This window comes from Fukomys damarensis, unplaced genomic scaffold (genome assembly GCF_012274545.1).
Source record: "Fukomys damarensis isolate Sample0158 unplaced genomic scaffold, DMR_v1.0_HiC HiC_scaffold_31, whole genome shotgun sequence".
In the NCBI taxonomy this organism is placed as follows: domain Eukaryota; kingdom Metazoa; phylum Chordata; class Mammalia; order Rodentia; family Bathyergidae; genus Fukomys; species Fukomys damarensis.
In genome coordinates, this window is record NW_022900943.1 from 4,290,796 (window position 1) to 4,304,365 (window position 13,570).

At 44.4% G+C, this 13,570-nt stretch overlaps 1 protein-coding gene across 4 annotated transcripts in view; it reads right to left on the reverse strand.

The window, feature by feature from the left end:
* Nucleotides 1-343: 343 nt before the first annotated feature.
* Ccdc171 (coiled-coil domain containing 171) overlaps nucleotides 344-13,570 on the reverse strand; it is a 339,562-nt gene continuing 326,335 nt past the window's right edge. The window contains exons 26-27 of one of the 4 annotated variants that reach the window (XR_781535.1): nucleotides 12,958-13,076; nucleotides 344-359 (exon numbers count right to left, since the gene is read on the reverse strand). Coding sequence is in view for 1 of the 4 variants with exons in the window: in XM_010630948.3 (XP_010629250.1) it covers nucleotides 13,050-13,076 (27 nt within the window). In the remaining 3 variants the exon portion in view is untranslated. Of the gene's footprint in view, nucleotides 360-5,787; nucleotides 5,861-12,847; nucleotides 13,077-13,570 lie in introns of those variants that run through there. The other 3 variants (XR_781536.2, XR_781534.1, XM_010630948.3) reach the window with 3 other exon arrangements.

The window sequence follows — 13,570 nt, forward strand, 5'->3', positions numbered from 1 at the left end:
AAAGAGAACCCTCCGGAGGAGGTTAAAGGAAGGGGTTCTATAAGTAAAATGCCATAAGCAAGGCAGGGAATAGATGACCTTCCCAGAGTTTTGAGAAGAGATTTCTATCTAGAAGTGTATCTTAGAAGCTTTGTAGAAAAGAGGGCAATAGAACCAGACCTCGAAAGACACTTAAAGTTGGATTGCAGGAGGCCGTAGTGATCTCAGCTGTTCAGGAAATTGAGGAAAAAGGATTGCAAGTTCAAGGTCAGTATGGACAATCAGCAAGATTCTATCTAAAAATTAAATGGGAAAAGGCTAAGAACGTACCTCAGTCGTAGAGCACTTGCTTAGCATACAAAAGGCCTTGGGTTCCATTCCTGTATTCAAAAACAAAAACAAAAATATAAAATGATCAACAGTGCAAGCAGAGGCTGCGGTGCACAGAAGAGTGGCAGATCCTCGTGATGATGCTGAACAGAGTGACCGCATGGTCTAAGGACCTCACTTCAGTGAAGGCAGACACAGAACTGTTGTGCTGGAACACCCATTTTCACAGTGGCGCTCCGCACAACAGCCAGAGTGGAAACAACCTAGAAGGCCCTCAACGTGGATTCTTTCAATGTGGTTTATACAGGTGAAAGAATATTATTCTGCCTTAGAAAGAAATCGAATTCATATACAGGGGAAGGAAGTGAAATGTGTCAGACACAAAAGGATAGATAGCACATGACTCTACTTACTCAAGGCACCTAGAATAGGAAAATCCAGAGACTGAAGGTAGAATGGAGGTTTCTAGGAGCTGCAAAGGGTAGGATGGGGGTTGCGAAGTTGGTGTGAACCGGGTACAGAGCTTCCGTTAAAGAAGATGAAAAAGTTCTAGAACTCCATGGTAGTAATGGACACACAACGATGTGACTGTAATTAACATCATTCTACTATACACTTAAATGTTCAAAATGTTAAGTTTTTGTTGTATACACATCGTGCAATTTTAAAAACTAACTTTTAAAATGGACAGTGCACAAGAGGAGGAAGGGCACTGGAGCTAGAGTAGGTAGTCTGAGCTCAGAGCTCAGAGGTAGGGAATTCGGGTCCTACGGAGGCAACAGGAAGGAGACCACTTTGACTGAAACACTAGACTCACAGCGTGACCAACAGCAGCAACAGCGTGTGTTATGTACCAGGCTCCGTGCTACTTGTTTTGTAGTCCTAGTGTGTCTCAATCACCTACACTAGTTACATATATCATCCTAAAGTTGGAGCCAACGAATCTGGCTCAGAGACTAAAAAATAATGCGAGCGACCTGCACTGGAACCTGGGGCTGTCTGTGAACACGGTCCCGGAGCCCAGCCACACACGTCTGCCTCGGTAGACAAGGTGGGAGGCATGGGCTCAGTACTTCAGAAGCCAAACTGTGAGGTGGGCCTGCCTGACACAGAAAGGACTATGTCTGGGAATGGTAATCTGGCAGCCAAGTGTGGGAGAGTGAGAGGTAGGAGGCTGGAAGGAAACTCGGAATTTTTCTAGGGAACAAGTAACGAGTGGAGAGACCATGATGAGAAGAAGCGGGGTGGACACAGTCCAGAGGTAGCTTCAAGGGCTCCAGAAGAGACTAAGTAAGAAGAACACATCCATATTTTACTGTGGATTTTAATACTAGAAAGTTATTGCAGCCGGCGGAAACAGGAAGCCCGGACACGGAAACGGATGTGTGAAAAAGACGGTAGACGGCATGGGGTCCCTGGAGTTGGAAACGCTGGCAGATCCGATGGGGAAGATGTTTCCCTGACGGGCTGCAGCTTGAGAAGCGCAAGCACAGGCCAGGAAGCGGTGCCACCAGTCTGCTGAGGAGTGCCTGAGGGGGCTGTGCACTTAGCATTTGGCCCCCGGGATTCCCCGGGCCACTCACATTCTCCAGCCATGGACATCAGGCCTTCCAGTCATCTATGAACACCAGACACTGGGGGCGGGTGTCAACAAGCGGTCGAGAAAGACCAAGAGAATCACAGGTGACCCCAGAGGGACTGAAGGGAATTCAAAGGATCAGCATCACTCATTTGTATTTTACAAGAGCTTGGACAAACTACAATCCATGAAAGGAGAATGTATGGCTAGTCTAAAAGAGTAAGAAATCCTACAAAGAATTCTTTGAAAAAAAAATTACCAGCATTCTAATAGCAAAATTTCAAAAGAAAACTTGGAGATAAAGTCGAGGGACCATCCCGGAGAGCAGACCAACAAATAAATAAGATCTAAGACCCAATGAGAAGAACGACAAGAGATTCTGGATGATGAACACAGAAGGGCCAACTCTGGCCAAAGAAATAATACAAGAACAAAAGTGTGTGCGTCTGCATGCTGAAAGAGTCCATCAAGTCACCAGCCCAAGGGAAAGAGACGTAATAGCTAGATTTATCCCTATAAAACTTTCACAGTAAGAATAAAGAGTTCCTAAAATCTTCCAGAGCTAAAAACACAGGCCATCTTCATAAATGCTACAGCTAGGGGAGCAAAGGAGGCCACAGGAGCCCCATAAGAAATACTTCCATGCAAAGGCTGCAGTCTCAAAGGCCCTTTCTTGAATGGCGCAGAAGCGGCCCTGGTTAGACAGGATTTAATTCCCTCTTATGGCTGCCTTGACCTTCAAGAGAGCACCTTCCATCTGCAGACCAGCCTGCCAGTGGGCCCTCATACCATGAGGACAGAGCGATGGGAGGGAAAGCAAAGCCCCCCCTTCTTACTGTGTCCTCAGGCTCCCCAGGGAAGGAAACTAGGGGACGAGACTTGGGTCAGCAGGCTGGCTCCTCGCTGGGAGCAAGGTTAGCAGTGCTGAGATGCCAGGGACCCAGGTGACCCTCCCACTGACGGGCCAGGGGAGCGCTCGGGGTTCAGCTGAGTTTTGTACCCTTTGTGGTGATGTCCCGCGCATCTAGCTTTTCAGGGGACTGTGAGTTTTGGGGAGCATTTTCAAGCTGCCCTTAACCAGTCACAGGGCATAACTGCGGGCAGACCACACGGACAGGCAGAGGGAGGACGCGTTTCTGCTCCTGCTCCCTGGAAGGTGACAGTGGTGCTGGCCCTGCCTCTGCAGTGTGGACATTCTGCTCCATTATTAAAAGAAAGTCTGCATAATTGGGCTCTGTTGTCATTCCTAACAACAGAGAAGACCATTGCGCCTGTCATTCTTCAAAAAAAAAACTGTGAATAATAAGTTCATATGGATTATTAAAACTTCATCTCTAAGAGAATTATGCTGCAAAAAAATGTAAAACACAGCATTTTTCACACCACTACTGCTCCATGGACTGCATCTGTCCTTCCTGCTTCCAGGACTGTCTCTCCATGCCTTTGGTAAAATTTGTCTTGCCCTTGCATTTATATTGTCTCTCTCCCAGAGGTCGGGCTGCGTAGCCCTGTTTGGAAGCCCCATATGGTGTCACCACTGAGCAAGTCACTGCCACCAGTTTCCCAGAAGTCTGAAGTCCCTGTCCCTCCTTCCTGAGACCACCTGCTTCTACACCAGGAATATTCCAGCCCCCCTGTACAGCTCCCCAGGCTGGGGGGTCCCACAAGCCAACTCCATCCTAAAACCACCTCCTGGGGTTACTGTGAGATGCCACAGCGAAGGGCTCAGCCCTACTTGATCACCTCAGATGCCACTTCCAAGGCCCAGAAGCCCCCTGGCTCTTCTGCCCAGCCAGCAGTAATCAGGGCTCCTGTGATCACAGTGCTCAGGGAGCCAGCAGACTTACTGTCACAACTTCATCCCAGAGGACCCAGCAGGACAACAGCCACGTGGAGAGGACACATAGGGCAGGAGGAGGAGGCACAGAGGTCCTGACCCCTCTTAGGTGGACCAGCCTCTCAGCAACTTGCCATCTGAGGTTTAGGGAGGTCCGCCACACCTTTGTGACTGATTGTGCCACTGGCCATGGGTGATTCGCTCGCTCTCCAGCCCCTCTCCTTTCTCTGGAGGCCCGGGCTGGATTTGAGCTTCTCTCCCATGGTTGGTTCCTCCACAAGCAGCCGTGATCCTGAGACGGCCTAGGGGCCACCAAGAGTCCCCTTACTAGATAGATAAGTTCATATACGACTGACAACCATGAGGACTTACTATGAACAGCTAAAGATGCTTCTCTCATTCTTATCAGGAAATTTCAAGAATTTTAGGAGCTCTGGACCAGGAACTGAGGACAAAGACAAACATATTCGCACCAAATCCCAATATCACACCCATCCTCATTTCAGTTCTAATTCTGTCCATGGTGCACCCTAAAGTGTCCCCGTACTGCAGCCCAGTGCCCCTCAGCACAGAAGCACATATTCACTTTCACGTGCTTTATATTCCTGCCTCTCAGAGGGGCTGAAGTATTTATCTTCTCACCTTCTGTTCACCTAAGGGCGGCTCCAGACTAGGTGCTCATGCCCTGAGCAATTGCTGTTTGCACGTCAGCCCCCGGGGTTCCAGAGTGCTGCTTTGGGTCAGCGACATTTGGGTTCTCCCATCCCTGGAGTTTCCTTTTAGGTCCAGCATCCTAGAGCAGGAAGTGCACACGGATGAAGCCATCTTGAGGGAGTTTACTTCCTTTTTCTTTCCTCTTCCCACGCCTTGATCCTCATCCCTCCAGGGGCCTCACAGGGAAGAACAGCTGAAGGTCTGGACAGGCTGTAAGGGCTACGAGTCCTGCGGGCCTGTGTGTGGCAGACGTATCTTCTGACCCTATGACCCCATGAGGTACAAGCCAGTCTGAGCTCCCCACTGGTCAGAAGACCCTCCTATGTGTCTCCCACTCTGCAGAAAACTGCCACAGGGGCTCCGTGTCACAACAAATGTTATATTTCTTCATTTCTTTTTCCTGCTAAAATCCACTTTTTCTCATGTATAATTATAGCAACTGCTGTCTCCATCCAGGACTCACAAAGGCACACCTCTGGTGGGGCAGGAGAAAGGAACAGATAGACTAGGGAAAGGAGGCGCAGCACAGGCTAGTCTCTGTGCTGAGTTTTACGTGAGCTAAAGATGGTGATTGGCTTATCCAGAAATGCTTAGCCACTGCACAGTAACCAAACATGTAAGAGACTGACCCACAAGTCAAAAGAGTAAGTGCATTAATCTATCAAGTCAAATAGAACTTTTTAGGGACTCCAAAGGCACGCCTATCATGAGGAACCTACCTCAAGGTAGGGATCAGGCAGGTGACAGGAGAGAATGTATAATTGGAGTAAAAAGAGCTGAACCACATTGTGGGGTATTTTATCCAATTTCTCAAAGGCTACTCATTTGTCCCTGCCCTTGTGAACCAGAATCAATGGGCAAATCTCTTCGGTCCATTAACCACAGAGCCCCCCTCTCTTCCAAAGAAACCAGACAGAGACCTCAGAGCTATCTTTTTCTGCGCTCTGCTTATGTCACCACCATCTTGGTTAGTTTAAGTAACGTGGATTCCTGGGTGTGTTCCCAAGGGACGTAGGGCCAGATGTGGGTACAGCAGTCAGCCTGGACATGGACACATGCAGAGACAGAGGAGGAGACGGAGACACAATGAGGGGCCAGTGTGGCCTTCTTTTCAGTCACCTCTGTTCAAAGGCTTCCAAAGGTTTCCAGGCTTATGTTTTGCCGTTAGCGCACACTGCTCACCCACCATGGTGGTGACCCCATCTCTGCCTCTGTTAGCAGTTGTCAGAAAAGAAGAGAAAAGGACAGAAAAGGAAACCAAGCTCACAATCCCCATCGGGTCTCTGCCATTCCCTTGCTGTGTGACCCTAAACAAGTTACCCACCTTCTCAGTGTCACGCGGGTGACACAAGCAGGTAATTTCTGAGGTCTCTTTCGGGTCCACACTTCAAGGATTTCATGCCTGAAAGCAGAGTTCTTCTCTGTCAAAGAAATCAAAGGATTCTATAACACAATGGCTCCCTCACCTTTCCCCAGGGCACACAGCAAATGAAATTTTGCTCTGAATTTGATTGGAGACGTCAGAAAAACAGCAGTAAAGAGACACAAAGACCTCAACCAGAACCTTGGGAGGTCAAGGGCCTGTCTTCTCAGATTCCAAGCCAATACCGATCCACCGGGAGGCTGGGGAAAGCCCAGCACGTTTTAGAAATCTGAAGGGATGAAATGTAACACACAACTGTGTTGGCAGGGCCACTACTGCTGATCCGGGTGCCGGCTGGTCACAGACAGAGATGGCTGGGCTCAGATGCAAGTTCTACAGCCCCTGTCCATTAGGAGGAGTCACACGCGGGGGCGTCGGGGTCCCACTGACCCTTGCTACTGCGAGTCCTTCTGGGCGCGAGTCTCTCTGAGGCGTGACCCTCCAGGATGCTTTCCTACAACGTTTCCTGGGGAGCCGGGTCCTACTGTCTCCTGAGTCCTTCTGGGCGCGAGTCTCTCTGAGGCGTGACCCTCCAGGATGCTTTCCAACAACGTTTCCTGGGGAGCCGGGTCCTGTGGGTTCAACGGCACAGGCCCCACGGCCACAGCCTTCTCCACCTCCAGGATGGGCCTCGGCCATGTGGTGAAGCCAGAAATCCGCACACACCACTGACCACACAGCTCTGCGGCCCTTCTTGTCCCTAGATGTGCCTGTGTGAAACTTCCTGGTGATGAGGCTTCTGATTAACTTAGCAGAGCATCTGGGATGGGGGATGAGGCTGTTTGAAGATACCACTTGCCGGAGAGGGTAGATTTCATTTGCCTGAATTCCTTTAGGATTACAAGTCTGGCCTTAGAAGGACCAGTGTCCAATTTTATTCGAAGTGAAAGGCGAACAAGGTATATTACATTAGATATATTTTATACATGTGTGAGGCTTACTGAGGTATTAATCACATACTATATAATTCATCATTTAAAGTACTTCCTCTCCCTTTCCCTCTCCTTCTCCTTCTTCTGTACCAGGCATCAAACTCAGGACCTTGCTCTTGCCAGGCAGGCATGGTGCCACTGAGCTATATCCCCGGCCCTCTATCATTCTGATCAAACAAGATTATTTTAAATACAAGAGTTTCATATGAATTATAAGATGAAGAGCTTAAAGATAGTTACAATATACAAAAGTGAAACCTTTTACAATAAGCTAAACACAGTATCATCCTAAATTGGCAAGAACAGAACCAAATTCAAAGGTCAGGGTCAATGTTGACCTTACGCAGAAATTTGATTCGCTTCTTGTCCAACTGGGCCTGTGACCAGAATTGTGGAAAGAATTAAGTTTGGGAACCATGTTGGGTGTATCACATTTTGTTTATTCATCATTAAGCGACATTTCATACGCTTCTACTTTTGGGTAACTGTGAATACCACCACAATGAACATCTGCAAGTTTTTGTGAACGTGTTTTCCTCTCTCTTAGATATAAACCTAAGAGTAGTCTCTGGGTCACATGAGAGGCTGCCAGACTGTTTTGAAAAGTGGCTGTACCATTTTACCTTCCCAGTGCACGAGGGTTCTAATATCCTCACAACTTGGCTAGATTTGTTACTATCTGACTTATTATACCTACCTTTCATTGTGGATATGAAGTGATTATCTCGTGGTTTTGACTTGCACTTCCTGACGACTAATGGTGTTGAGTATCTTTTCATGTCACTTGTATATCTCCTTTGGATAAATTTCTAAGCAGATATTTGCTATTTTTAATTGGGTTACAGTTCTAAATTATGATCATTCTTTATATATTGTGCATACCAATCCTTAGCACATGAGATTTGCAATTTTTCTTCCATTTTATGGGTCGTCTTCATTTTCTTGATATTATTCTTTGAAGCACCAACGGTTTTCATTTTGATGCACTGAGTAGATCTATTTTTCTTTGTTGCTCATAGTTTTGGTGTCATATTTAATATTTCACTGCTAAATGAGAAGCCCCCAAATTTATGTTTTCTTCTAAGAGTTTAGTTTTAGCTCTTACCCTTGGTCTTTGATTCACTTTGAGTTAATTTTTCGACTAGGTGACAGGAAGTAACACGATTCTTTTTCGGTGACATGATTCTTTTTCATGTGAATGTCCAGTTTCCCAAGATTGTTTAAGACTATTCTTTCCCTCATTAGCCTTGGCACCACAGTTTCTATGACAAGTCTGGACATGGACATCTCCACATTCTTCACCTTGGAGGCCATCCTTCCTCTCAGTTTCATCTAACATAGTCAGAGCTCTCATCTTTGGGGAATGCAGAAATTTTCCTCTTTTATCAGGTTCCCTCAGCCTTTCAGAGAACCCAGAACTGTTTAGTGTCTCCGAGGTCTGCCCCAGCAGTTGCTTGTCCTGAAATTCAGTCCCATTTCTCTGTGGACCCTGATACTTGCCATTTCATTGTGGCTTCTGACAGCAGACTCTTTCCTTGGTTGCTAAACCCCTGACAAGGCCATAAGCTCCCATTCCCTTTTCTGGAACACAGCTAAGACTGCACAGTGACAGCTAACACAGTCTCACTGAAGGCGTAGGGGTGAAGAGGGGGATTACAAGAGTCTTAGTATGCGATCCCACACAGCATCACCGCTCTGGGCTCCACCTGCACATCCACCCACGCAGCGTCACCCAGACAGTCCCCAAGTCACCACTATTATAATATATAAACCTTGTGACACTGTAATTCTGTTCACTGTGAAAGTGCTTTTTTATATTATTATGGAGAGCAGCTTAGGTCTTTACCTTGAACATTTCATCGGAAAACAATTAGCCACACTGAGGAGCTCACAAAAATGTCCTCCTCAAATCAAAAGAGCTGCCTGCCTGAAGGTGGAAGGTCAGTACCTTCTTCCAGCTATAAAGAAAACTGCTGGCCATTTTGAAATGTCAGATACTCACCCTCCTGTCCCTACTCTAGACAGCAGGGAAGATATCAAATATTATGATTTGGTCTCCAGGAGCCCCATTACTAAGCCTAGTGTTTCACAATTGTTTTTCATTATCTTAATTGGTGGTGTTCCCATTTAGAAATGATCTTACTGAAATATTTTTTTCTCTAAAAGAAGAGTAATAATGTGTTATTTCCAATTTGGGCTTCAAGAAAATGTGTTATCTTCGATGTGTTATCTTTGTGCTTTCTTAATTCCCCTTATGGTTCTTTCTGGTAAGTAAGTGAGAATCACTTAGTAGTTCTAATATTGTCCTACCAAAACAGAAAGACAACCGTATACATCAATAGTCAAATTAGTAGAAAATTGAGAAAATACAAATGCCTTTAACAAAAATGATGTGAATATAAGTGACATGCATTAGCTTTTTAAAAATTCAGATAAACTTCTGAGTTATTCAGTCCAATATTATTTGGAAAGGAAATGGAACTAATTTTTAACAAAACATATTTTATTTGGGCTGCTGTAAAAATTAATTTGAGAGAAAATAAATCATGAAAGTAGACAGTTAATGGTAATAATCTCTGAGATCTAAGATATGCATTACAGGCAAATTGACTGCAACACTGTTAAAAATAAGTTATGTTCTTTTTATTCCAAAACAAGAATTGATCCTTGATTTTTCATTATTAAAGTTCAGGAAAAAAAAAACAGAGTTGTTTCCTAGTCTGGCTAATTTATATCCTTGTAGCCAAGTGCCTTAACTGAGGACCCAACAGACAGTAAAACCTTAAGATATTGTTGAGTTAAATAGAGTGGAAGTATGAATGTTCTCAAGTCTGACAGTGTGTGTGTGTGTGTGTGTGTGTGTGTGTGTGCGCACATGCTTCATGAAAGCTATAGAACAGAGGAGAATCTGCCTGTTGATCTCATGTGAATGGTTCTCATTACCCAAACTTTACACTTCTACAGTGTTCAATAAAATAAAAACCTCTTGGACAAAAGCTTTGTAATACTCTGATTCTTTACAGGAGGCTCTGGGTTAGCCAGCAGCTGGCAGGGCTGTACCAGGAGAGGCGTCCTCTGCCCCACTCCCCCGTGCCACCCAATTCCAGAACTCTGGCCTCCCCCTCAGCGAGGATGATGGTGACGCCTGGGTCCAAGGACAGGAGCTGGCACAGCACTCATCCGGGACACACCTCTCAGTATGTTGTCCTTATTTATGCGCGGGCAGCACAGCAGGTGCATGCTCCCCCCTTGGAGTTGGCAAGGTACATGGCACCTCTCAATCTCTCTTCTCCTCTTTCCCTTACTCTGCACTCCACCCTCCATCTCCTGATCCCTTTCCCCTCTAAGATGTCTCCCTACTTCCTATTATCTGTCTTTTATTTTGCTCTTTATTTATAATTTGGATTTCTCATATGAGAAATCATGTGATATCCAAGCTTGTGGGTCTGATTTATTCCTCTTAACATTATGGTCTCTTATAAAAGTATACCTATTTTCCTAGAAATGACTATCTGGTGAGGGGCCTATAGGCTGCTTCCAAGATTTAGCTCTTATGAATTGTGCTGCTATAAACATGGGAGTGCAGGTACCACTGTAAAATGGTGTCTCTAACTCTTTCAGGAAGATACCTAGAAGTGGGAGAGCTGGGTCAAGTAGAATTGCTATTTTCAGTCTTCTGAGGGCTCTCCATCCTGATTTCCATCGTGGATACACTAGTTTACATCCACCAACAAGGTAGAAGGGATCCTTTTTCACCACAGCCTTGTCAGTATTTGCTATGATCTGATTTCTCAATGATGGCTATTCTTTCTGGATTAAGATAAGAGCTCAGTGTTGTTTTCATCGTGTTTCTTAGCGAAGTTGAGCACTTTTTCAGAGATTTGTTTGCCATTTGTACTTTTTCTTCTCTGAGGTGTCTATTTATTTCACTCCCCGTCTTTTTTTTTTTTTTTTTTTTTTTTTTTTTTTTTTTTTTTTTTTTTTTTTTTTTTTTTTTTTTTTGGTACCGGGGATGGAACTCGGGTCCTTGGGCTTGCAAGGTCACTCCCCCTCTTTTGATTGGGTCTTTTATTGGAGGGGGTCTAATTTTTTGGAGTTCTTTGTATAGTCTAGGTGTCAGTCCTCTGCCAAGGAATAACTAGTGATGTTTTCCCCATTCTGTAGGTTGTCGCTTCATTCTGTGGGTTGTTTCCTTTGCTGTGCAGAAGCTTTTTAATATGATATGATCCCATTTGCTGATTCTTGGTACTATTTCCTGTGTAACCAAAGTTCTGTTTAGACAGTCCTTGCCTATGTCTATGACTTTTAGCATTTTACCTATTTTATCTTCAGAAGGTTTTCATTTTAATATTTAATTCTTTGATCATTTTTATTTTATTTTAGTACATAGTGAAATACATGAATCTAGATTCAATCTTCTGCAAATGGATAGTTTTCCCAGTACTATTTATTAAGGTTATCTTCCCTCCAGTGTACGTTTTTGGTCTCTTTGTCAAAGATCACACAGTTGAATGTGCTAAGGGTTATTTCTGCACCCTCTATTTTGCTCGATTGATCCGTGTGTCTGTTTTTGTGGCAGTGCTGTGCTGTTTTTATCACTAGGATTTTGTAATACATCAAGTCCGGGATTATGATGTCTCTGGCTTTGCTTTCATTACTCTGGATTGCTTTTGCTATTCTGGGTCTCTCTGATTCCATATGAATTTTAGGATTGTTTTTTCCAGTTCTGTGAAAAATGCCGTTGACATTCTGATAGGGATTACATTAAATCTGTATGTCAATTTTGGAAGTATGACATTTTGACTACATTGGTCAGGAATGGGGATATCTTTCTATTTTCTGATATCCTCTTCGATCCCCTTTTTTAGAGTACTATAGTTTTATTGTAGAGGTCTTTTATTCCCTTAGTTAGATTAATTCCTAAGAATTCCACTTTTCTTGGTGATATCATGAATGGTATTTTTTCCTAATTTCTTTCTTAGTGATGTATCTGAATTTTTAAAGTGTTTTTTAAATCTATTTTTAGAAACCCCTCTGGTCAATGAGGCAATGATGGAAAAATAGGTTTGCTGGCAGTGATGTATCATAGTATTAAAAATATGGATGAGGGTTACTTTGCCTAAAATAGACTATGGAGTAAAAAACAAAGCTTAAAGCTGAGGTCTCTAGGAGGACCAGTTATCTGCTGTGTGATAAGACGTGATTAGCTGCCCAACATTCATCCTTCCCTTCTTCTTTAGAAGGACTCTGGTTTGCTCAGAAGACGTATCTCCCAGCATCTGTTACAGCTAAAATGTGAGTGAAACGCAGAGAGAGCACAGAGTTGTCAGGCTCTACCTGTCTTTTAAGGAGCCTCTTTAATGACTCATAGAGAAGGCTCTTTCTCCCTTCCTTCTGATGCCTCCTGCTCTATGAATGATGACCGACATCTTCAACCATCAAGTGATCACGAAGAGATCCTGAAGACACTAGACTGCTCAGAGAGATGCATACTAGGTTGTGTTAAATGTAACTAACTCAATTTTAACTGGAAAAGTAAGGTTAAAAGGATGAGTGAAAAACATGCAGGAACAGTTACTGAGATGGGAAGAAAAACAGAATTTTATGTCACAGAAAGTCAAAGGGGAAAAGTATTCCATGAAAGAGTGCAGTCAAAATTGCCCAGTCCCCTCAAGGTAAAACTAAATGGTGTCCTTAGACATCCATTGGGCTTACTGGCCTAGGAGTTATAGGTGATTTGTTATAGAACTGTACAGCTTGTGATCATGGCAAAATTCAGTTTAGGTGGGTTAAGCTATGAGAATTGAAGAAATGGAGACCACAGTATAGACAAACATTTTGAGAAGTTTGCTAAGAAGAGCAAACAGGCAGTAGGAGATAGGAGTCTGGGATGAGAGTGGAGTCCAGAAAGGATATTGTTAAGGCTTGATTGTCTGGAGCCAGTCCTAAGAGGAACCACATGACAGAGAGTTGTTCAGAAGGGAAAGGGCATTAATCTTTGTCCAGACCAGGTGCTGGGCCTCTTCATTATAACCACTATTCACAACCCCCGATTCCCTTTCCTGTCTCTCCTTTTTCCCTTGTGTCCGGGACAAACCCCATTCCAAAATGAGTACAATAATCTTCGTGCCTTCCCCAGAGCACCCACTGGAGGAAATCTCACCGCCACACTGACAGCTGTCTGAGATGCATTGTTCCTCGCTCTCTCCGATGACTAGTCCATATCTTTTCTCTTCTCAGATCTCCACAATTACCTCAGTCTGTCAATGGCCTCCCCTCAACCTATCAAAAAATGGAAAATATTACAGATGTTTTTACACTTTTTTCCACCTCAAACCTTTTGAAGTATGGAGCAGTTTTCTTACCCACACTCCCTTATCAGAGAGCTCCGTCCCACTGAAGCAGTTCAGGAGACAGGTGCTGCCTCGAGAGGAGATGTAGCAAACACGGCAAGCAAGAAAGTCAGCCCCATGTTTTTGAAACTTGGTCTACAGAGACTTTGGAGAGAAAAGGCTTTTGGTTTACAGGCATATGGGGTTTTGTAGATTTTGGCAAGAAAATGCATGGAAATGTGTATGCATGTTTTGTCTTTCAAAATGATGAGGCCCGGGAGGACAGAGTGGGCATGGATTGTAACTTTTCTCCAGGAGGAATAATCCTACCCCAAAGCCAGCACTGTCCAGTTCAGAAATACTTCTGTCAAGTCGTAAGGGCCCCAGGGCATTATGCTTCTCCATGACTATTAGATTTGGCAGAAAAGTAACAGATCCTGACTA